This window comes from Acomys minous, assembly GCF_964271855.1.
Source record: "Acomys minous genome assembly, chromosome: 19".
Classification (NCBI taxonomy): Eukaryota; Metazoa; Chordata; class Mammalia; order Rodentia; family Muridae; genus Acomys; species Acomys minous.
The window spans coordinates 35796650-35821658 of record NC_140499.1 but is presented as its reverse complement, the minus strand read 5'-3'; the positions used below and the strand labels follow the sequence as shown (position 1 = coordinate 35821658).

The following is a 25009-nucleotide window of genomic DNA, read 5'->3' as shown; positions in this document are numbered from 1 at the left end:
CACTTTCCCCTGCCTTTGCCATAACGGAGTTCATGCCGGGATCACAGCGCCGATGGTAGTTTGAGAAAAATTTCAACAATAAAAATGACACAGTATTCCACCCCCCTGTGTGTGTGTGTGTGTGTGTGTGTGTGTGTGTGTGTGTGTGTGTGTGTGTGTGTGTAGCTGCTTTGGAGCTTCCACTTCCTAGCTTACCCTAGACAGCTTTTTCTGAGGACAAAACATGGGAGACCTTACCTTATCACCAGGTGACCATACAGAATAACTATACCAAGAAGCTATAAAGCACAGTAACTTCCACATTACACAGCAGCCAGCACATAGTCCTCTTGCCTGTCACCAGCAGCCCCCGAAGCCCTTCATGCCTTCATCTTTCTAAAGACCGGGCACCAGCCGGACTCCTTCACTTCACCCGCTTCACACTCACAGTCAACTCGATAACCTAACGACTAATACCTGTTCTCTACACAAAAGCCTGGCGCAGTCATTACTCTAACACGGCAGAGCTGATTCTGGCTTTAGGAAAAAAATCATTAAAGACAACTTGCATCGAAGGCTATACATACTTTATATAAAATAACTCAAAAACTGAAGCCCCTTCCTAGTTCTTTTTTTTTTAAGCTTTCTAACCATCAGAGAATTAACATTTCAATCAAACAACAAACAACTAGCTTTTATAAATAAGTCATTAAAACGTTAACAGTGAGCAGCTATTTAAAAGACCAAGGCCATTTTATGTACACCATGCACATCACGGAACAAACATCAAGGTCTGTAAAGACTATTTAAAATACAGTAAAATGTACCTCAGAGGACATGTAAGAAATTGGGATAGATGAAGTATGTGAAAAGACAGATGGGAGACAGTAGTAAGAAAAAAAAAAACAACAACAAACAAAAAGCAATCATTAGCCCACTTTGAGCAGTCAGTGATTTTCAGCATGGTACGTATTTACCTATTTAAAGCACACACAGACACACACAGTAAGTGTGGGGTGGATTTTATTTAAGTCTCCTGGCTTATGTTCTAATAGATCTGCAAGACAAATGAAAACTCTACCGATGACCCTTCATCCGCCCCCCCATCCCAGGCATCTCCCCTAGCCTCAGGCAGCTACCCCTCCCTTTCTGTGAGCAGCATGGAGGTACAGCACTGTCCACAAGGCCGAGCACATCTAAGAAAAGAGAAACAGTGAGCGCGGAACCGGAAGCGGTGCAGGACTACAGCTCTCAAAGGCCTGCTCCTGGCGGCACTGACCAGTGTTTGGGGCTGATCATGTGGGTTAGATAACCCATCAGGGCCTCATCCCTGGAGAGAACTGAGTCCTCCTCTCTCAGAAGCCATTACAAGTCTCTAGGTCTTCACCTAAGGGGTGAGGCTTTGAGATATGCCCACCCCCCCCATTCCACGTTGGCAGGTCAACTCTGTTGAAGCAACCATACTTTTAGACCCTTATAGGTGCAGCCTCCATGATATGTACAGAAGATACTATGTCCCTGCAGATTTCCCAGTCCTCTGACTCGTACAATCCTCGCGACCCCTCTTCCATGTTCACGAAGCCTTAGTACAGAGGTTGTGTTGCTGACATATTAGTCGGTGTCAGGTGCCCTCTAGTCTGTTGCTGTCTGCATGTTGAGCAGTTGTAGATTTCTATAACGCTCTCCAGCTGCTGCAAAAAGGCTCTCTGAGGAGGGGTAGGAGCCACACTTGCCTGTGGGTATAAAAGTAACCCACTTTTAAGATGCAGGGGGGGGGGGGCTGGAGAGATGGCTCAGAGGTTAAAAGCACTGACTGCTCTCCCTGAGGTCCTGAGTTCTATTCCCAGCAACCATATGGTGGCTCACACCATCTACAATGTGATCTGATGACCCCTTCTGGCCTGCAGATGAATACACAAGCAGAGCACTGTCTAATAATAATAATAAATAAATAAATCTTTTTTTTTTTTAAATACAGATAGGAAGCACACTGTTTTATGGAAGCGGCTGCATGAGCTTCTCCTCAGGACCTCACCAGCCATGGGTAACTGGCCACGGTACAGTCTACAGTACTCTATGAATTCTGCCCCACTGGGAGGGCCTTAAGTCCAATTAGCTGGCTGATGCTTACTCTCAGGAGGTAAGTGACACTGCTGCACCCTTGGTCATTGCTGGTCATCATTGCTGTGGTTTGTATACTTTACAGCTGGATGGGCGTGTTGATTGTTTTTCTCCCTTGGCAGCTTGCATAGCTCCTCCGGATACTTGGAAAGCTAAATGTGCTTTTATGATAATACAGCATAGATTTATTTTTAAACGGTTCTTGAGGAACGAGGCGCTTTAAGATCAATTATAGTTAAGTTCTTCAAAGTTCTCTGTCCAAAATGTGTGGTGCCCTCAGCAACAGTGTCTTATCCTAAAATTTATAGGAAGCAACTAAGGGCAACAGTGATACTCTATATTGTTTTGGGAATTTCTTGGAATCCCTGATAAACAACTTGAAAGGAGATTGTTCATAACTGGCACTAAAATTTTTCTTTGACAGTCTATAGCTCTTGGGGAAGTATTTAATTTTGAATGTTAAAAAAAAAATGATTGCACAAGGCACGGTGTACACATCTATAATCCGAGCAGAGGAAAGCAGAGGCAGCTGGATCTCTGAGTTCGAGCCCGGCTTGTCCTACAAAGCAAGACCAGGACAGCCAAGGCTTCACAGAGAAACCCTGTCTTTAAAAACCCAAAAAGAAAGGGGGAAAAAAAAAGATTGCTCATGATGCAAATTTGTTTTCAGTTTAATAAATTTTAAAGATATATGCATATTAAAGAAGTGCTTAAATCTATGCTATATTATCAAAAAAGTACATTTTGACAAGTACCCTATACATGTTTCATTGGAATAATGAGTAAACAATAGCGAGAAAACTGGAGATGGCACAAACATCTGTTAATGAGTGACTGTCCCCAATAAACAACAGTAAGACCACATAACAAGAAACCTAAGAACCCATAAAACTATCCAGTAATCTCCCGGGTCTGTCAACAAAAGGGAAGCAAGTTATTATAAGGTATGTAATAAAGCATCTTCCGTGTAGAACTGAAAGGAAAAAAGATGCATGTATTTCTAAACTTTTGCAAAAATAAAAATTCAAAGCTTGAAACTAGCAAGAAATGGTTGAGGGTAAAAAGAATATAGAGGAATAAAGATGAACAAACTGCATATTTGTTAATAATTATAGGCATTAAAATATAATCATATTGCATATTGACAATATGAAATTTAAAGAAACTCAAAATGAAGACAAACTGAAAGGATATATATTAACAATATATTAACAATAAAAGAATGAGCAAGATTGCTCAGCGTGTTAAGGAACTTGCCACCCAAGTCTGGTGAGCTAAACTTGATCCCAGAACCCATGAAAAAGTGGAGGAAGAGAGCTGACTCCACAAAAATTCCTGGTTTTCACACAGGTCTTTGTCATCAATGAAATCTAAGGAACACTTAAGATATGGAAGCAATGCTAGCTTGAAGCTCAACTATGGAATCTATAAAGTTAGCCTGTGGTCTCTTCAAATAATTCAAACTAGAAATAAGCTGGTTGGTTAGATAAGAAACCAGTCTGTCAACTATGTGTTTTGCAGGGCTTATTTCTGCAGCCCAAATGCCTTAGTGACATTAGGAATCACTCACCATGAAAAGGGGGCCACTATTTCTCCTTTGTATTTTGGGATGATAAGAGTGGTTTCCTAGAGCACAGCCAACCTCAAAACCTCATGTGGCACAGAAGAAGTGACAGCAAACAGCAGCGCCCCCGGCAGTTTAACCACAAGGCATTTTAAGCAGCTTCTAATCTACCCCTTCCTCTAAAAAGAGACCTCATGGATTCCGTATGTCATCACTTCTCGCCTGCCATACCAAAACACCCAGCAACTTCTACCGCAATTAAATGATCTCCGCTCCTCCCCCACCTCTCTCTCTTTCTCTCTGTGTGTGTGTCTCTGTCTGTCTCTCTGTGTCTCTCCCGTCTCTCTCTCTCTCTCTCTCTCTCTCTCTCTCTCTCTCTCTCTCTCTCTCTCTCTCTCTCTCTCTCTCCCCCTCTCTGTCCCCTCTGTCTGTCTCCCCCCTCTCTCTCCCCCTCTCCCCCATCCCCCTCCACCCTAACCCTAACCCCCTCCCCCCTCTCCCCCCTCTGTTCCCCCTCTGTCTCTCTCTCTCTCTGTCTCTCTCTCTCTGTCTCTGTCTCTGTCTCTCTCTCTCTCTGTCTCTGTCTCTGTCTCTCTCTCTCTCTGTCTCTCTCTCTGTCTCTCTCTCTGTCTCTCTCTCTGTCTCTCTCTCTCTCTGTCTCTCTCTCTCTGTCTCTGTCTCTGTCTCTCTCTCTCTCTGTCTCTCTCTCTCTCTGTCTCTCTCTCTCTGTCTCTCTCTCTGTCTCTCTCTCTCTGTCTCTGTCTCTGTCTCTCTCTCTCTCTGTCTCTCTCTCTCTCTGTCTCTCTCTCTGTCTCTCTCTCTGTCTCTCTCTCTGTCTCTGTCTCTCTCTCTGTCTCTCTCTCTCTCTGTCTCTCTCTCTCTCTGTCTCTCTCTCTCTCTCTCACTCTCTCTCTCTCTCTCTCTCTCTCTCTCTCTCACACACACACACACACACACACACACACACACACGTCTGTGGCGTCTTGACTTTACTTTGTTTCTCCTGTCCTGCATAGCACCAATGACAAGCATTCTGTCCACAGTCACATCCAACACGCGACCCATTGCCAGCATTCTCTCCCCTAGCAAAGCCGGTTGGCTGCAACGGCCCAGATCCATCACATGCACAGGGCAACAGCAATCACCTTCTCCCAGGGAGGAAACAAAGCATCTTCCAGTGACCCAGGCCCAGGTATTATCTCGCTCCACCCACAGACTGCTGCTCCTCCAGCAGACGACCCCTCCACAGCTGACCCTCGAGTCCTGACCCGTGCTCAAGCCGACGTCAAAGGACAACAGTTGCACGAGAAGCTTTTGCTGACTTGCTGACCTGCCCCTATGCCCCTATGCACCCACTGTCCTTGTGCCAGCAATGTCCTTACTTGGTTGACATGCAGCCTGCCCTCAACTCTGCCTCCTTAAGGAAACCCCTTCTTTCTACACTAAACCGCTAAGTCACTAGTGTGATGAATCTCCTCAACTTCCCAAGTTCTCTCCCATGTATCCCCTGGGACTGCACTTCACTCCTTTCAGTATTCGCTCTGCCTTCCAAGATGTGGAGTGTGTAGACGTGCGCCCCCTACCCAAACTGGAAACACCTACAGACCGATGCCTGTAATCTTCTCTGTCTGCACTGACTGGCCAGCACAGCGTCCAAGCATGGGCTTTGGAGACTCCTTGAATATTTAAGCGAAAGCTCTTTGTCCAGTATTGCCACACACAATCCTCATCTGTGAACCAAGATTCAAACAGCCTTCTCAAAGTGTACAGATACTAAACCAGAAAACGAAAAATATCTACGCAAACCTCAGCAGCATTCACTAATAAGCTGGGGACTATGGCGCCCCTGGTTGGCACAATAGCCACAGAGGGCCAGCCAGCAGTGCTGCTGAAGGAAAAGCCAGTGGAAATCCAGCCTTGAGACTAACAGCCAGGAAACACAACATCACCCAAGCTGAAAATCTTCCTCTGTAAGCCCACATTTCTTGAAGATAGGAAGACAGCTTGCTCAGAAAAGTGCTGTTTATACAAGCATAAGGACCAGAATTTTTTTTAATTTTTTTTTGTTCTTCTTTCATACCATACATCCCAACTTGCAGCGTCCCCTCCCTCCACTCCTCCCAATTTCCCCCACCTCCCCCTCTCCCCAGAATCACTCCCCCTTCCCCTCCCTGCCCCCACCCCAGGAAAAGAGCAGGACTCCCAGGGACATCAACTGCACACAGCACAATAAGATACAATAAGACCAGGCACAAACCCTCACATCAAGACTGGGAGAGGCAACCTTAGTAGGAAGAACAGGGTCCCACAAATAGGCAAGAGACGAAAACCCCCCTCACTCCCATTGTTGGGAGTCTCCCCCAAAACACAAAGCCAAAAACCATGGCATATATGCAGTGGACCATAATGTGTCCCTCAGAACTCATACAAAATATCTGGGTATAATGGAGTGTAATTGCAACCCCAGTGCTGTGGCTAAATGACAGGCAGATCTTTGGGACGTACAGGACAGCCAGCCTTTTTTAATCAGCAAGCAATGGTTCAATGAGATCATGTCTCAAAATTAAAAAATAAAAATAAAAAAAAAGAAAAAGAAAAAGAAAAAAAGAAAAAAAAAACCAAAGACAAAACAAAAGGCCCTTGTTGAGATGTAACAAGAATAAATTAATAATAAATAAAGAGAAAATTTAAAAAATAAAATAAAATAAAAAAACATGGCCCCTGACGAACACTTGAGGTTGACCTCAGGCACAGGCAGGGGCACAAGCGCACATGCACACAGTAGTTTTAATTTCTGTTGCTGTAATAAAATACTGACAAAAACCAACTTGGAGAAACAAATGTTTACTTAACTTACAAACTATACCACCATTGAGGGAAGCCAAGGCAGGAACCTGGAGGCAGTAGGAAAAACGCAATAGAAGTGAAGTGTCTTTCTTCTACAGCCCAGATCTAGGGACAGCACCAACCAGAGTGCGCCAGGCCCTTCTATGTCAATTAGCAATAAGAAAATTCCCCACAGACGTGCACACAGGCTAATCTGATGGAGGCATTTCCACATGGAGGTTCACTCTTCCCAGGTATGTTAACTTGACAACCAAGATTAGCCATTACACTTATACACAAGAACACACACACAAGCATGTGCGCACATGCACACACACACTCCAGCACATCAGCCTCAGAGCAGTGGACACGTCTCTCTATTTACACCAGTTCATAAACACACAAGACAATATTTGTTCCAATGACAGCATCAATAACAAATATTATGGCTGTTATTAGCTAATTCAGCAGCATGACAATAGCTCACAGGGTAAAAATCTGCAGACAAGTGTATGACTTCTACTGTTGAGAAAAAAAAAAACCTAAGTTTAAATGTTACAACTTTATACAATAAGGTTATTGTGTGATTCAAATGCTGATTTCTGTACCCTCCATATCTGGTTGCAAGCCTTGTTCTGAGAATCCTGTGTCTCAATGTTGTATAAACTCTGATCCCCAATGTCCCCTTGTATGCCAATAAAGCAGCTTACAGCCAGTCACTGAGCAGGGGAGGGAACAGGGCTGGACTTCCTGTCAGCCAGGGAAGGAGGAGTTAGAGGAGGAAGTGGGGGATTCAGCCACAAGCAGAGGTGCAGGAGAGATGAAGAATTAACTGGGGCAAAGAAAGAACTAAAGAGCAAGTAACTTGGGGATTTGGGGCAAGATGGAGTCAGGATAGCATAGAGGGTAAAGAATAGACTTAAACTGCTCAAGATAGTGTTGTAAAGCCTTATAAACAAACAAAAAAAGAATCTCAATTATTTGTGTGATAGCCAGGTTAAGAAATAAACTAAGATCTAGATGAGAGAAGCATGGGAGAATAGCAAAGTAGAAGGATCCAGAGGGTACTAGAAACCTACAAGTAGAACATTATGATAGGCAGATTTGGGCCCAGGGGTCCCGCTCAAACTATGGCACCAGCCAAGGACAATACAGGCCATAAACTTCAAACCCCTATTCAGATCTAGCCAATGGACAGGACATTCTCCACAGTTGAGTGGAGAGTGGGATATGACTTTCTCACGTACTCTGGTGCCCCATATTTAACCACGTCCCCGGGAGGGGGAGACCTGGTGGCACTCAGAGGAAGGATAGCAGGTTACCAAGAAGAGACTTGATACCCTGTGAGCATATACAGGAGGAGGAGGGCCCCCTCAGGCATAGTGATAGGAGAGGGGAGTAAGGGGAAAATGGGAAGGAGGGAAAAATGGGAGGATACAAGGGATGGGATAACCATTGAGATGTAACAAGAATAAATTAATAAAAAAAAAAGAAATAAACTAAGAGAAACAGAGTTTTATAAAAATAACACTAACATTTCCTAATCTTTTTAAATACTACAGTAGTGACTAGTTTGGAATTTAGCTTTTCATTCAGAACTATTAGCTGGTCCATTTAAAGTGTTTTTCTCTGTTAAGATCAAAACACTTAAGACAGCTAAACATACCTATTCCCTGAAAAAACAAAATTGATTCAGTTCATAAAACAAATGAAACTAAACAAAACTCTTATTTCCTGCTCATAGAAGAGGAAAACTAGTGTAATACCATAGGAGTAAAAAGGGGGCTTGTCAGAGAACTAAAGCTAAAACTACCCTAATGTGATGTAGCTCTACTCGCCTGGGTACATATGAAGGGTTCTACATCCCACTACAGACACCAGCACATCTGTGTTAACTGCTCCTCTACTCACAAAAGAAAAAGAAAACCTCCTGGATGTTCATCAACAAAAAATAATAATGATAATTAAAATATGGCCAATACACACAATGGAATTTTTACTCAACTGTTAAAATAAAATTATGAAAACTGAAGGGAAACAGGTGGAACCAAAACGTACATTAAGTGGCATGGCCCAGTCTCAAAAAGACTAACGCTACATACATGTTCTCATACCTGGCTGCTAACTTTTCAAGTTTGTGTTATATGCAAGTAACGAGTCGTACAGGTAGGTGCCGGCTACGAACGGAGATATTTTCGGCTCAGTCATGGTTTCTATTGCCGTAACGAACACCAGAACCAAAAGCAGCTTGGGGAGAAAAGGTTTGTTTCCATCTCACAGATTGGCAATCCACCATGAAGGGGGTTATTCAGGGCAGAAACCAGAGGCAGGAACCTAAGCAAAGGCCATGAAGGAATGCTGCTACTGGCTTTGCTCAGCCTGCCTTCTTTACAGGGACATGGGGACACGGACGGACACACACACACACACACACACACACACACACACACACACACACACACACACACAAACACACACACCCCTCAATCACTAATTTTAAAATGCTCCACAGGGCGTCTAACGGGCCAATCTTATGCGGCTTTTCTCAACTGTCATTCCTCCTTCTCTGATAACTCTTTTGTATCACCTTGACATAAAATCATGGAGCACGAAAGGGGACCAAGAAGTACTAGGAAGGGGAGATAATGGGTCCCTGTAACATGAAAAGTGTAAAGAGCACTGGGGTTAGACAGGAACAAGGAGAGAGGGCCAGTAGGGAAGAAGGGGGAAAGATGCTCTCCTTTGCTTCCCTGGTGCTGCAATAAAACACTGGCCACACATAACCTGGGATGGGTTTATTTGGCACCGTTCCTCTCCTGAGGGACACCGGGGCAGGAACCTGGAGGTAGGAACTAAAGGAGAGACCACAGAGGACTGCTGCTTCCTGGCTCCCTGTCCACACCACGCTCAGCTTGCTCCTTCATCTGACCCAGGACCCCCTGCCCAGGGGCTGGAACTACCCACAGTGATCCAGGTCCTCCCTCATCGGTCGCTAAGCAAGAAAATGGTCCAAAGACATATTTACAGGCCAGGATAACGAAGTCAATGTCTCAACTGAGGAGCTGCCTTCCCAAATGACTCTAGTTTGTATCAAGTTGCCAACAAATGAATAAATAAATAAATAAATAAATAAATAAATAAATAAAAATAACTAGCAAAAGAAAAATAGCAAAACTAAATTTTGTTTGAAAAAAAAAAATATAAGCGAACATAGTTCTTTGTTAGCCAGTAAGAACAAAACAGTTTGTTTAGACACGCTCTCATAATGGCTAGTCCTCAACTCCTTATATACAGACCAGGCTGGCCTTGAACTCACAGAGATGACCCTGCCTCTACCACCCAAATGCTAGAATTAAAGGCATGCATCGTGCCTCCCAAATACAATTTTTAAAAGGTAGTTGATAACAAATGTGTTATTTCTGATGTCCTCTCCTTCAGGTGACAATACCCTCTCTCCACTTTAGCAGCTGTCACTAAACACACCTAACTATAACACTTCCTTATTTTATTTCATTCTAGTTTTTAGGTCTCATAAGGACCAAGAATTACAAACTTGTACTTGAGCTTCCTTAATTCCATCAATTGAAATCTCTGCCCTTGGCTGCGGATATAGCACAGTGGTAAAGTACTTGCCTGGCATATATAAAAACCTGTAAAATAAAGATATAAATGAGTGAATAAATATGTAAGTACCTGCCCTGGGGTTGCAGTTTGTCCAGCCCATTACTCCCTGCTTTGAGCTACTCAGGAAAGGTCTCCCACCGACCCAAGGCTCCTCTTTCACCTGTTAATTTTGCACACACTGAGGAAGTTTTGCTGGCACAAGCTCCCAGGGACCACAGCCCATTTAATCTGTTATGGTGGCATGAACAAAAATGGTCCCTGTATGCTCTTATGTTTGAATGCTTAGTCATCAGGGAATGGACCTGCTGGAAAGGACCTGGAGGGGTAGCCTTGTAGGAAAAGGTATATTATTAGTGGTGGGTTTTGAGGTCTCAAAAGCCCAAGCCAGGCCCTAGAGATTTTATAAGTACATATATAGCATCATTTAATTATACATTAATATATTTAATAAGTATATTACATACTTATATATCATATACATCCATATTCTTTGTGCGTGCGTGTGTGCGTGCGTGCGTGCGTGCGTGCGTGCGTGCGTGCGTGTCTTGGATCAGGATGTAGCTCTCTCAGCTACTTCTCCAGTACCAGGGCTGCGTGCCACCTGAAACTATAAGCAGGCCCCCAATTAAATGCTTGTTTTTACAAGTGTTGCCTTGGTGATGGTGTCTCTTCAAAGCAATAGAGCAGTGACTAAGATATCTACACACTAGATCTATACTCTCTACATGATAGTGTCTGGGTCTTGCCTCGTTGTTACTGTTAGCCCACTTAGCTTTAGGGAAAAAAGCTTCTGCCAATAAAATTAAACAACACTGTTTTTATAGCTCTGGTCCAATGCTGAACGTGGAACAGAAACTAAAACGTATTTTTCTATTACAAAAGAATAAAAGCCATTTCTACTAAAAAAAACAAAAACAAAAACAAAAACAAAAAAAAAAACTCTACAAATCCTTAAAAACATCATAAAGACGACAAAAGTCATAAAACCAACCCTACGAAACTGCGATATTGGATAGTCAATCTAACCCCAAACATGCTGAACAAATGGTCTCACTATCAAAGCCAGGACACAGAACGTAATTCTGCAAGTTAAATCTCCTCAAATGCATTCAGTCTCATCTGACACCACACGTTTTTGAGTATTTACTTGGCTATATAGCTGACTTGGAGTGTGAACCTTGCAGCATAATGACTGTACTGATGCAGGCAAGTGCTTCTAAATGTTCTGTGTAATTAGAGAGTCTGAAGACAATGAGAAAACTCAAGAGGCCACCAGATGTAGCAAGATCGCAGGGAAACAAGGTCAGGTATTTGAAAAATGGAATCGTTCCATACAGTATACATGGCATATTATACTTGCAGGGTAAAAATACATATAAAAAGGTTCTAATGTTCCTGGAGCAAAAGCAACCCTGGCCAACTGATTCCAGGTGGGAGGGGACCCACTTAGAATGTGGCCACGGTGGAGATCTGCAAAGCAAGTGTTCTGTCTGAGAAAGCAGCCACCAGGTGTTAGGAAGACAGTTCCTGAAAACTTGACTGGCTCCCTATACCCAGCACACAGGAGTTAACTGTGGCCCTGACATCCAGCACAGAGGAGTTACCTGTGGCCCAAACACCCAGCACAGAGGAGTTTCCTGTGACCCCCTCCACACCCAGAACTCATGAATTAGCTGTGGCCCGCACACCCAGAACACAGTAATTAGCTGTGACCCCCACACCCAGAACAGAGGAGTTAGCTATGGCCCCGACACACAGCACACAGGAGTTAACTGTGGCCCCCATGCCCAGCACACAGGAATTAGCTGTGACCCACACACCCAGAACAGAGGAGTTAGCTATGGCCCCGACACACATCACACAGGAATTAACTGTGGCCCCCTGTGCAGCACACAGGAGTTAGCTGTGGCCCACACACCCAGAACAGAGGAGTTAGCTGTGACCCCTACACCCAGCACACAGGAGTTAGCTGTGGCCCCCACACCCAGAACACAGGAGTTAGCTGTGGCCCTTACACCCAGCACATGTGTATCATGTGTTGAGTTGCAATCCAGTGTCGAAGCAGGAAGGAAATGCTTGGGACAAAAACTGGTTGAGCAATGCCCTAAGCTCCTTATAAATCTTAACTCCGTAATACTCATAACTACTCATATTTGAAACCCATCTGTATACATAAGGAATGGCTCCACAAAAACTACAATACATCAAGAAAGAAACTTTCATTCTGGAGAACTGTGCGTCAATGGGATGATATCCCAGCTTATATCATCACAGACTGGATTGTAGACCACTGGTGAGACACGGGGGGAACGGGGGCGGGGGGGGGGGCGGAGGGAAGAGAGACAGGGAGACAGAGAAGAAAATACTGTTGGGATCTGTGTTGTTCACTCACTGTCACGAATTTTATTAGATCGATAAGAGGCAGAGACTGACTTTACCACAAGCAAGAGTGATCGCCCCTTGGTTGTTCGGTATGCTGCTATGGTACAAAATTTGTATTTGCTGCTGCTTGTACGGCCTGTCCTTGCACAGATGGAGGCAACACTAACTGTGGTTGCCCTCCAAGGTGGTAAAGGCACAAAGTTATGGAGCGAACGCCAGACCTGGTTGGAGAAACGGTGAGACAAGTAAATCGAGTGGGAAAACCCTCCACTTTCAGGCTCAATGAAAATAAGGAGCCGCGATGACCTTCTAAAAACCACAGACTTCTGTCTGAAGGCCGAAGCAACAGCTCTTCCACGGCTGGGTTACAGTCCTTGGAGAAAGGCATCAGCCAGTCCACTATGATGGCATCAAGGCAATAAAGGAAACTTCCTGTACCCATAGTTGCTAACAAAGATATCAGACGCTTGAAAGAAGTAGAAAATGCGGCAGATGGTACGGTGGGCCCAAAGGGACATGTTAGCAACCCAGCCATGTATGCTGGACATAGAAACCCACCAAAAAAATGTGTGGGACTGGGTTGACAGGGCTCTTGAACTTGAAGCTCTTTGTATTTAATGTACGTGACAGCATCACAGCACAAAAATAGAGAGTATTTTATATTCTAGTGCTGGATGAGAATGCCACTCCCCCATAGGCCCCATAGGTGTTTGAATGCTTGTCCCATGATTGGTGGCATTGCTTGGGAAGGATTGGGAATTGGGACTTTGTTAGAGAAGATGTGTCACTGGAGGGTGGGCTCTGAGGTTTAAAAAGTCCATGCCCGGGGCTGGAGAGATGGCTCAGAGGTTAAGAGCACTGACTGCTCTTCCAGAGGTCTTGAGTTCAATTCCCAGCAACCACATGGTGGCTCACAACCATCTATAATGAGATCTGGTGCCCTCTTCTGGCATGCAGGCGTACATGCAGACAGAACACTATATACAAAATAAATAAATAAGTCTTTAATAATAAAAAATTAAAAAATAAAAAGTCCATGCCATTCCCAATCAGAATGCTCTCACTCACTCATCGGCTCATGTCCTCACCTGATCCCTGCCATGTGGCATACAAGATATAACATCCAGCTACCACTTCAGCACCATGCCTGCCTGCGTGCCTGCCTGCCACCATGCTCGCCGATGACCACAGGCTCTCGGCCTCTGGGACTGTAAGCCCCAAATTAAATGCTTCCTTTTATAAGCTGCCTTGGTTATGGTGCCTAATCACAGCAACAGAACAGAACTAAGATGCCTGGCAGGCACACCACCAGTTGTAAATTGCCTTACAGACCATAATGGCATTTGACTGGACTGATGACATTATTTTAGCATGTACTTTATACTTACAATGGACTTATAGAAAGACACCTCTTGGTTTTTTCCTTTAAATTGCTGGTTTTCAACTTCAGTCGAGCAGCAATCCCTGGGGCCACACATGGCAGCACATATTACAATCTGAGTGCTCAGAAAAATGAACCAAGAGGATTGGCAGTTCCAGGCCAGCATGGGCTACACAGCAAGACTCTGTCTCAACGAACAAATGTAAATCTGCCTGTCCCAAAGCATGTTAAAAGGTCCGGGGAGAAGGGGGGGATGGTAAGACACTGTTGCTGTATAGAAGGACACGGGGACAGTGTGAGGAGAAGCAAAGGGACACATAGAGGAAGAAGGAAGAAGGAAAAGTAACACTAAGGATGTTTGAAAAAGCCATAAGGAATTATACTGTGTTTACCTAAAGCTGCACACATACATTAAGTTTGGTTGTATAAACACATAGATATAATTTAATGAAGTTACAAGAATCAGAGTGACAATGCTCCCTCTGAAAAGACAGACTAACAGAATCTCTAGTGCTAGGTATAGGAAAATCCCTTTGCAGTTGTTAGTCAAGGGAGTCTAAGAGAATCCCAAAACCATACAGGGTATTGCTGTTTCCCTTAGTGCCTTCCGTAAAAGGAAGGCAAGACCTTAATGTTGAGGACACCACACATCAGACACAGGACTCGCGGCAATCTATGTGGTCCTGACCTGAAAGCCTGCTCACCGAATACATCAGAAGGAGCCAAGCAAGCCAGCAAGGGAGAAAAGCAATCAACAGTTCTACAACCCAGCTGTAATGCCTACAAACCACCACAGTGACCACCGGCATGGCAACACATCCCAAAAGATGCAACAGTGGCACGGATCCTGGGGGTAACCAACGAATCAGAGGTATGTCACCTAATGTAACTTCAGACCTCTACAGGAGGAAAATCGTGCCTAGCGCTGTGAAATTATACAACCACCCAAAGCCAGTGAAGTCACGGACCCTACTACCGCCACTTTCCTAAACCAGTACAACTCCAAACTATGTTCAAACTACTTATCCCCTCATCAAAGAGGCTTGTGTTTAGCCAGGCAGTGGTGGCACATAGCTTAAATCCCAGCACTTGAGAAGCACAGTTAGGCGGATCTGAGTTCGAGACCAGCACGGTCTACTACAGACGGAGTTGCAGGACAGCCAAGGCTACACAAAGAAACCCTGTCTTCACCAAACAACCCGCACATTTAAGGTTGAGGAAACAATCGCAGAAGACAAAACAGAAAGACTGTATGAGCCAGAGGACCAGCTTCCAGATAATCTCCTCCTCAGCAAAATAGGGGGGGGATGCGGAAGGGAGAACACAGTTAAAGGGGGTGAATGTGAACAAGATACACTGTACGTAACGCTCAGATATTTAATTTTTTTTTAAAAACTGTGTTTTTTTTATAATGAGATGTATAGCCCACTCTCAGAGATTCCACTTAGATACATCTTGGGTGGGCCCACATGAGGAACTTATGTTAAAGGCCTGTACCATTAGGAAGACTGAGACCCACTAGCTGAAGGGGTTATAAGCAAACTCCTAAAACTCATACAGTGCTAAGTTGTTTTTACATGTAGACTTTGGCATTTTTCAGATTTCAAGCCCGTGTGTGCTATCATGAGAAAGCAGTACAGCAGGTCCTCAACCGTCATAGATTTAAACGTTACCGGTTTTAAATTCATATTCTTATTGGATTTAAGGCCTGCTCAACTGGAGTGAAAGCATACCGAAAAGCCTGTCAGAGGTTGCCTCTCTCCAGACAGGAGATGACAGTGGTCTGACCAGAACCTCCACAGCTGCGCTTGCGCAGAGTTCAGACAAGGTGCATTCAGGAGCTGTCAACAGGACTTGCTGAGCGGAAGAACAAGTGACTTTCAGCGGTACCGTCAACTTTCTCAGTGCTCACCATGCTGGGATGCTGAGCTCTAAGAGGGTGCAGCTGACAATTACTTGAAGAATCCATAGGGAAATGTAAAGCATTTGCACACGCCGCCTCACTTACCCAAATTGGGATCCGGAGCCTGGCGTTTCTTAATTTTAGCTTCAGAAATAGCAGAGTAATAGGCACAGGTCATCTTGATCAGCCACGTTGCTCGAACCATTGGCACAGAATACTTAGCTAAGTATGCAAAGACATCCTCTTTTTTACTAAGGATGGGGACCTAGAAAGAAACAACATTATCACAATCACACACTAGAGCGTTGCTAGGCAAACTTACAGAGAAGGAAGCAGGAAAAGGGCTGGGAGTTATATGCTGCTGTAAGAAAGTAGGCCTGATGGAGCTTCAAAAAGTACATGAGGGGCTGGAGAGATGGCTCAAGGAATAAGAGCACTGTCTACTATTCCAGAGGTCCTGAGTTCAATTCCCAGCAACCACACGATGGCTCACAACCATCTATACTGGAATCTGATGCCCTCTTCTGTCCTGCAGGCATATAAGCAGCTAAAGCACTCATACATAAAATAAATAAAATCTTTATTAAAAAAAAAAAAGTACATGAGGTTTTAAAAGAGGGAAGAAACCTTAAGCCAATTTTCATTGAGAAACAAAAATCAAAATCACACTTAGCACAAAAAGGTTAATCAGCTGTGGTTTCTTATTTACAAAATAAATCTTGCCACATTCTCAGATAAGTTAAGTTATGAACAAGCAGGGAAAATCATTTCATAGTACTCTTCCCCGAAACTGGAAGGGAAAGATCAGATAGAATTTGTTATGGTTCTACATTTCATCTGCGGATACTTTCTTGCATGAGGCTTTCTAACTGCAACATTTCATAAAAGCAACAATTTGGGGAAACTTTCTGAAAAGTGTCATTAGCCCAAAAAATTAAGTAAAGCCTAAGATGACGGATAGTGAATCTGCCTAATCAACACTGAGCTACAATAGCTGGGCAATTAATTTGCTGGCTGAAGTAGACACTGGAGGGTGTTAATTATTTCTTCAAGACCACCAAGGCACAATTCAGCAAATGAGCGTCCCAGTATACCAGTGAACAGTTTGAAAGAGTTAATGCATTCTTTCAAATACCTCATAAATATCCTATGAGTAGCCCATTCGACTCTGTTCATCTCTGTCATCTACTCAGTTTATGAATATGGTAAAAAAAAAAAGTGAACAGGAGTACATTTGTTACAATGCAGTAGGACAGGACTAGGAAGACTGTATGGTGCACACATGCCATTCGCCACAGCGGATGACCACTTCTGTACTAACTTCCCTGGCCTTTGCCAGTCAAGTCCATCGCTTTCCAGCCATTGATGAATTTTGATAATACCAATTCTATGCATCTCACTAAGCCATTGATGAATTTTGATAATACCAATTCTATGCATCTCACTAAGTTGTTATCCTGGTTTAAAAAACAAAAAACAGGTGTATTGATTATTGGTATAATCCAAATTATACCAACCATGCTTTGCTGCCAGATTAGGGCTCTGTCTATACCAGTGTCTTCATGGCACGATTCACGTGCCCTTTCAAAAGCAGACACTGCAGCCCTGCCACAGATATCAAGAGGCTAATCTCGCTACTCCAGAAATCCTACTTGAATTTGGGTTGATAGCCTAGGCTTCAAACATTGCGATTCTCAGAGCATAGCATTTTTCCTAACAGCTTGTCAAGTCAGCGGACTTTTAACTATTTACATGCCTAGAGTAAGGCATGACCCCTGGAATTAAAAAGGTTAACTTTTTTTGTATAGCCCCTAAAAAGCAAGCTACTTCAGTTGGTCTTCCCAGAGAAAACATTGAGCTGCTCCAAAGCTGAAGGAACGTTTGCCTGCCTCAGTCAATGGGGTACAGTGTGTCAACACTGCGCTCACAGAAAACTGAAGTCTTTGATCAGGTAAGCTTGCTGCCTTGAGCACTGAACTCAGCACATTGCCCCCACTACACAGAAAACTGCACAGCACAAACACAACTAAAGGAGGCAAAAGACACATGAGCCAAATCTGTAAAGCACAACACAGTGGCACAGCTTAATGAAACAATGTCCTGAAAGTTTAGTATACAAGGCACATGATTCGTAGAACACGGTCTCTGTGTTCACTGTCATTTAAGACAGAGACAAGAAGACCCAGGGTCAACCATTCAGCCTAAGACCATGATGCTTTTCACTAGAATATAAAGCACGGAAGCTGTGGTGTAAACTGCACCAGTCCAGGTCAGGCTGCCTCTCACTCATACACACCATAAGGATGTAAGATTAAAGCCTGAAAACGCAGACAAATGCAAAGGAAAAGCTAGTGTCCCCGAAGAGCCCTAGTAACAATACCTTTCATAGAGTACTAAAGGATTTACTTAAACAGCAACTGTTAGGAGGAAGAAACGCAAACAGTTGAAATTTTGAAATGCTTAGATAAAATAGCATACAAAACCAAGCCACCGATCTTCCATAAACAGCAAAGGAAAAAAACGAAAACTCCCCGAGTTGAGTCACGTCAGGGCTTCATTATCCAAGCAAACAGATACGAAGAAAGTTATTTGATTAAGAAAGAAGATATGTAGGATGGCTTTGTCCAATCTGTAGTTTGGGCCAACTTGGGAAGGGAATGGTGTTTCCTGCGATTTTTTTTTTTATAGTGATAGATTTTTTTTTTCCCAGTGAAGCATCTGACATCCACTTGACACTGAATTTAAGTAATCACTGGGCAGCAGCTTAGATTCTCAACCAATCTAGAGCTGCGAAGGCAATTAAGATGCTACGTGTGCACTTCGTGCATGCACTCAAGGATATTACCACCACTTCTCCCCTCAGATGCTCACCACCATCACCATCCTCCACTGTCTAAACAGGACCAGAACCAAAGGAGAGCCTCAGACCACAGGAACCAAAGGCACCTGTACAAACAGGTAAGAAGCAGCCATGCTCAAGAGTTAGAAGAATATCCCTGGTTGCCAGAATTTTCTTTTTCCAAATCAAGTATTGGTAGTAACTAATTAAAAATCCCTTCCAGGCACCTCTGAGTACTGTATAACTTTATACTAGTGGGAAATCAAGCCGGGAACATAATCCATCCGATACTGCAAACTACTCTAAAAGCTGGGTACGAGCTGGAAGATGGCCCTGGATCACGGCAAGTAAAGCACTGTTTACCGCCTTACGCCCTCTTATGTGTAAATATCAGAAGCCAACTAAGTGGTTGAATATGAAGACCGTACAGAGGATTTGGTCCTTTGGCCAAAACTACAAAGAGCCTTTGCCATCTCAAAAGGATGAAATTCTGAGAAGGGGACAAGAAGGACTCCTGGAATGCCTAGGACATGAATACATCAAAGTAGAGTCAATATTTTATAAAGAAATGTCTACGTTTGCAAAGAATTAATGCCAAGGCTTACCTGAGGGACACCTGACTTGGCCAGAGGCAGCTCCTAATAAAGAAAGAAGAAAATGGCTAATACGGCACACCATGAGTCATCTCCCTCCTAAAAGACAAGAGACCCCTACACCCTTAAAGCAAGTACACCAATTCCTTATCAACAGCCACTTTAAGAAGGCATCCAAGAAGTATTCTCAGCACTTGTAACCAAGGAAAACTTCAAGGAACACCCAGCTGACAGCACGGAGGATAAGAATTGGTGTTCAAAAGCCATCAAACTCTGAAGGGTGCTCTACGGCTTACGTGCCTTCAGACACAATCAATCCATGGACCGCAATGAAACCACAAAATGATATTAACACTGGGGAAGAAGTGCTCCAGCCCTGTAGTTCAGGTAGGTTGAGACACTGGTACTAGTTCTGTGGGAAGGGTTGGCCACACTTAAACAAGTGTTCTGCAAAGACTTCAGGTGCCTTCGTCTGTCTGTCTGTCTGTCTGTCTGTCTGTCAACCTATGTGCAACATGCAGTGTCAAGACATTCTAGCTAATTAAAGCCAATGGAGGATGCAGGCACTATTTTCAAAGAGTTACTTTCAAAAACACAAGTATACGAAGGCATTCTCTTCTGAGCTGGCCCCATACCAGGTAGAAATGAACACTGCATACTTAGAACTGAGACGGAGCCCCTAAAACTAAGGGGTTTCCGGGGAGATGAGAAAAGACACCTGGAATTATTTCAAAGGTATACAAGAAGTCAGAGATAAAGAACGAGGGAGATTTCTAACTTCTTTACTATAAACTTTCAAAGGACATCTTACATTGTTTAGACTAGAAGATTATTGAATCTATATATTGATTATTCCAACTGAAGAAAATTATGGAAGGTCAACACTTTAAAAGAACCTCCTACTACCCCACATACACCTTTGAAAAAAAAATCTGAAAGTTATAAATAAATATGCCTGTTTTGTTTAAAATACATTCTCATAACACAAGGACACAATGAATAAAAATCTTTATCTTGCTTGGTAGTAAGATTTAACTTAGCCTAAAGCGTGTGTGTGTGTGTGTGTGTGTGTGTGTGTGTGTGTGTGTGTGTGTGTGTGTGTGTGTGTGTGTGTATGTGTGTGTGATTATAGACAGGAGCTGGGATGGGTATTCTAACACACAAAAGAATAATCTCAAAGCAAGAAATCTCTTTTTCATATCTTGAACATGTTGGTCTAAGAAAACTAAAAGTGTAATGGGGAAAAACTGAAGCCTTATTGGCTATTCTTAAATTTTAAGATTATGTCTAAACTCGCATAAACTGCCTTTATGCAGATCCTTTAGGTTTTTAGATGCCCTGGGCACCGCATGTAACCAAACTATACAGGGAAGAACATAAGAACGGTACTTTCTGTCAGGGTGTGCCTGCAACTGAACCCTTGGTTTACAAAAGAATAGGGAGACATAAATGTACGTATGAACATTATCTCAGCTTCACGTATAAAACTGTAATTGTAACGATGGAAGAAAACACTTGATACCTTTTTTGCCAAAATAGCAAGTGGTTTGTTTCCTGCTAAGTCAGAGAACCAACTATGAATTGCACTCTGAGATCGTGCAGTAACCAGCCAATAGTTATCCTTAGCATTCACTTGGGGTTTCTTCTTCCCGGTGTCCTGGAAGGTGTTAAGCTTGAGTTTCTCAGCCAATATGCTGCTGAAGTATGCACCAATCTGTAGGAAGAAATTGAAACAAGGTAGTGTTTAAAGAAACTCTGTGTTTACGCTTGATATGACTTTCTTAAAGTATCTAGAGAAATTTATGTAAAGGAAAATTGCAAAGGGTAAAGATGACATGGGTAGTCAGCATTTTGACTGAACTGATGATTTTATAAGAACACGGTGGGAGGGGCAGGAAGGTAGTCGCTAAGTCTGAATGGGGCAGCGCAGGGAAGCAGGCTTCTGCCACCTATTCTGTCATGCCATGTTATCTAGAGTATAGGATGGGCAAAAAGCAGGATGGGGAGAGGAGCAAAGAGCAAGAGTGGAGATGGGCAAAGGGCAGAACAGGAGAAAGAGAAGAGATTCGGTAAGCGTGTAAGAAACTGATACGGGTTTTCAAGACAAAAAGCATCACATTTTGTTCCCTGAGAATCTTTCAGTTATATGATGCAAACAATTTCTAACAAGTGCCACCAAATAGCCAGGTGTGATGGTGCACACCTGTAATCCCAGCACTGGGGGGGTGGGGGGGGGCAGGGGGAGGGTAAGGGATGGGGACTGAGGCAGGTGGATCTGTATGAGTTCAAGGCCAGCCTGGTCTACAAAGCAAGTCCAGGACAGCCAGGAATACAAGAAAAAACAAAACAAACAAACAAAAAGTGAGCAAACAGAAGCAATTTAAGCGACATAAAAGTACTTCCCTGAAGAAGAAGAAAAAAAAAGTGCTTCAATGGAAAATCAAAAATTAAGCATCTCACTTTAGTTAAAGTTGAAAGCAACCAATGCCCTGTATATATTCTGACCTGGTTTGACTGGAGCCATCAGTCAAGTTTATCATCAGGACAAAAACCTGGTACAACTTTTTATTTTTTTTTTAATATGAACTAAAATCCCCTGAACTGAAAAGTGGTCGTAAAAGTGTGGTGGTTTAAATAAGAATATTCCCCATAGGCTCATATATTGAAATGTTTTGTCATCAGGAAGTAGCACTACTTGAAAGGATTAGAAGGATTAAGAGGCAGGGCCTCTTAGAGGAAGTACATCTCTGGAGCTGGGCTTTGAGGCTGTAAAAAGCCCATGCCGACCCCTAAGGCTCTCTCTCTGCCTATGGATCATAATGTTGCTCTCAGGTACTGCTCCAGGGCCTACCTGCCAATATGCTAATGGACTAAACTTCTAAAACTGTAAGCCAGACCTCAACTAAATGCTTTCTCGTGTAAGAGCTGTCTCGGCTGTGGTGTCTCTTCACAGCAACAGAACAGTGATTCACGAAAATGAAAGTAGAAAAACAGACTCAAGATTCTGTTTTTCAAACAAATTGCACTTAAGTTTTTCTTTTTAAAGCAAATGTTTCTAGAGCTTCCTGTGGATAGATTAAGTAGAAGGCACAGCTACACAGATAAACTAAGCAGACACTATATTATTCTGTGGATAAATTAAGTAGAAGCTGTAACTTGGGAATGTCATTCCCAAGCTGTGTCATTCAGGTGTCCGGGACCAAGCCATGTAAGACATAGGAGTACATCACTTGGGGAAAAAAAAAAAAATGAAAAAGTTTGTAAGCAAGCAGTCACCAGCAGCAAAATGTTTAATTTTAAATTTCTCAACTGATATTTGGACTTTCTACAGCTAACAGCGTATATTATATATTAGAGAAACCTCTAAGTTGCAATTATGTGTAGGTACATTAATCACAATAAACAGGGGTCTAAAAATGAAAAGAAAACTACTCTAAGGAATCAATGTTCCCTCTTAATAATGGAACAAACTGAGTACATGTTTTATAGTTCTCTTCAGTGGATCATGTAAACAAATGCAGACTGTAAGCAAAGTAAAATTCCTAAGTAAGCAAGACAGAAAAATGCACATTAGGGAGCAAAAAAATAAAAAAAAAAATGTCAAAAGCATGTAACATTAAAAAATAATGTTAAGACCTGTCTCACACTGGCCCGGAACGTGTGATATTCCTGCCTCCCTCCCCACACCAACTGCTAAGTTACAAGTGTGTCACCAGCCACCTACAGTGCTTAGTTTTCTTCTAATAGCAATATATTTGCATTATTCAAAATTCAGAAGATATGTATTTTTAAAGCCTCGCTCCTGAAACCTAATTCCTACCTCCAAGTAATCAATGTGATTAGCTGGTTGTGTACCTGCCGCTGTGGCTTAGAACAGACACAAGCAAACCCAGACTTGTTCTTTTCCTTTCAGGTAATACGTGGCTCACTATGCACAGTCAGTATGAGTTATGTCATGCCTGTGTGTGGAATTCACTCATTTGTATGGCTCCGCAATAATGTTCTGCGTGGATATGCTCTCTTTTATTTAATCGAGAGAATATGAACAGGCACCTGGAACGGTGGTTCTAAACACTAACTGTTATGAATCCTGTTAAACTGAACAGCCTCTCACATTTGTTACGCGCAAGGATGGGACAACTTCTATAATTTTGATGGCATGGTTCTGCAATTTTAATTATACTCCCATATCACCCTTCAAAAGGTCTAATACCAATTTATATTCTTTCAAACAGAGTGTAAGAAGGTTAATTCAACACTTGTTTTTATCCACTCAGAACTATTCTGATAATAGCTCCTTTGATTAGAACATGGAAAAGGTCAGGTGTTAAACACTAAGACTCATACGTTTCACATTAATGAAATCCAACTCACGTAGGGAACAGTAGGTCCTTGAATAGATCTCACAAGAAAAGTGGCCCAAGTTGTAGTAAGTGTTTTTTTTTTTTTTTGTTAACTTGGATAAATTAACATGAAATTTTACACTAAGGACCAAGAACTGAGCAGTTCATAACGCATTAAAAAACACTCCTACTCTCTGACATAAACTACACTCTGAATGCCCAAATCCACACAGTGAAACCCTAACCCATAATGCTACTATATTAGACAGCAGGTTTTTATTTTCTCATTTTAATTGCATTATTATTTGCATGTATAAGAGATGAGCATAAATGTATGTATGGAGTGAAGGTGGGGGTTTCCAGGCACATCCATGTCAGAGTGTATGGAGGTCAAAGGACAAATTGCAGGAGACAAATCTCTCTGTTGTAATTGAGGCAAGGTCTCACTACTTGTGAAGACGGAGCTTTTAAGGGCATGCAAACAATGTGTGCAGAATGCAGATGGTGGTTCCCTCCTCCAAGATGTTTACAGACTGCAAATGTCCCTCCAGAGAGCCCTACTACCCAGACTGGCCAGGCCCTGCCCCTGTACTGTATTTTCAGGTTGCTGGAATGTTCTCCACCAAAGCCAGCACAACCCACCTGATCTCGGCTTTTCTTTATGTGCGCCTGTCATTTCTTCAATGAGCAATGTTTCTTTATCTTCTAATTGCCCCCATTCTTCAGGTGTCTAGGACCAAGCAATGCAGGACATGGCAATGCATCACTTAAGAAAGATGAAAAAGGCCGGGCGTGGTGGTGCACACCTTTAATCCCAGCACTTGGGAGGCAGAGGCAGGCGGATCTCTGTGAGTTCAAGGCCAGCCTGGTCTACAAAATGAATCCAGGCAGCCAAGGTTACACAGAGAAACCTTGTCTCGAAAAACCCAAAAACAAAAATTAAAAAAAAAAAAAGATGAAAAAGTTCTGGGGACAGATAGTAGGGTGTTGGTTATATAGTAATGTGAACATATGCACTGCCTAAGATGTACACACCAAAGTATGGTTATGTGGCAAGCATTATGTATACCAAATAACATATATTAATTGTATATTATTCACAAATACACAATTATAGTTGTAACATGAAGTGTATAAAGATTGCAAACAGGCAAATTGTAAAATATCACCATGTCTGGTCAATAGAACTATAAACAAAATGTTTCCTTTTTCCCCCCTCACATCTTTTCAATAGTATTTCCACCCATGGTTTAGCAAACAGTTAATTATTTGTGCGTTTTTGTAAGAGAAAGGAAGTGTAGATATTGATTTGCATTTTTTTATTTCTTGTATATATGATGTTTTTAACTTCATGAGAGAAAAAGTATTTTAATATCAAAGAATAATAATGTAAAAAGAATTTAACAAGCAATCACTAAAAAAAAGTGAGCAAAAATACTCTTACCTAATTCATC

At 42.7% G+C, this 25009-nt stretch overlaps 1 protein-coding gene across 12 annotated transcripts in view; it reads right to left on the bottom strand.

The window, feature by feature from the left end:
- The window catches only part of MED12L (mediator complex subunit 12L), a 315424-nt gene that overhangs the window by 262316 nt on the left and 28099 nt on the right, over positions 1-25009 (bottom strand). For 8 of the 12 annotated variants that reach the window (XM_084768339.1, XM_084768345.1, XM_084768347.1 and 5 more), the window contains exons 3-5: positions 20735-20926; positions 19225-19257; positions 15886-16045 (exon numbers count right to left, since the gene is read on the bottom strand). In XM_084768339.1, coding sequence (XP_084624465.1) covers positions 15886-16045; positions 19225-19257; positions 20735-20926 — 385 coding nt within the window. The remainder of the gene's footprint in view (positions 1-15885; positions 16046-19224; positions 19258-20734; positions 20927-25009) is intronic. The other 4 variants (XM_084768346.1, XM_084768348.1, XM_084768340.1 and 1 more) reach the window with 1 other exon arrangement.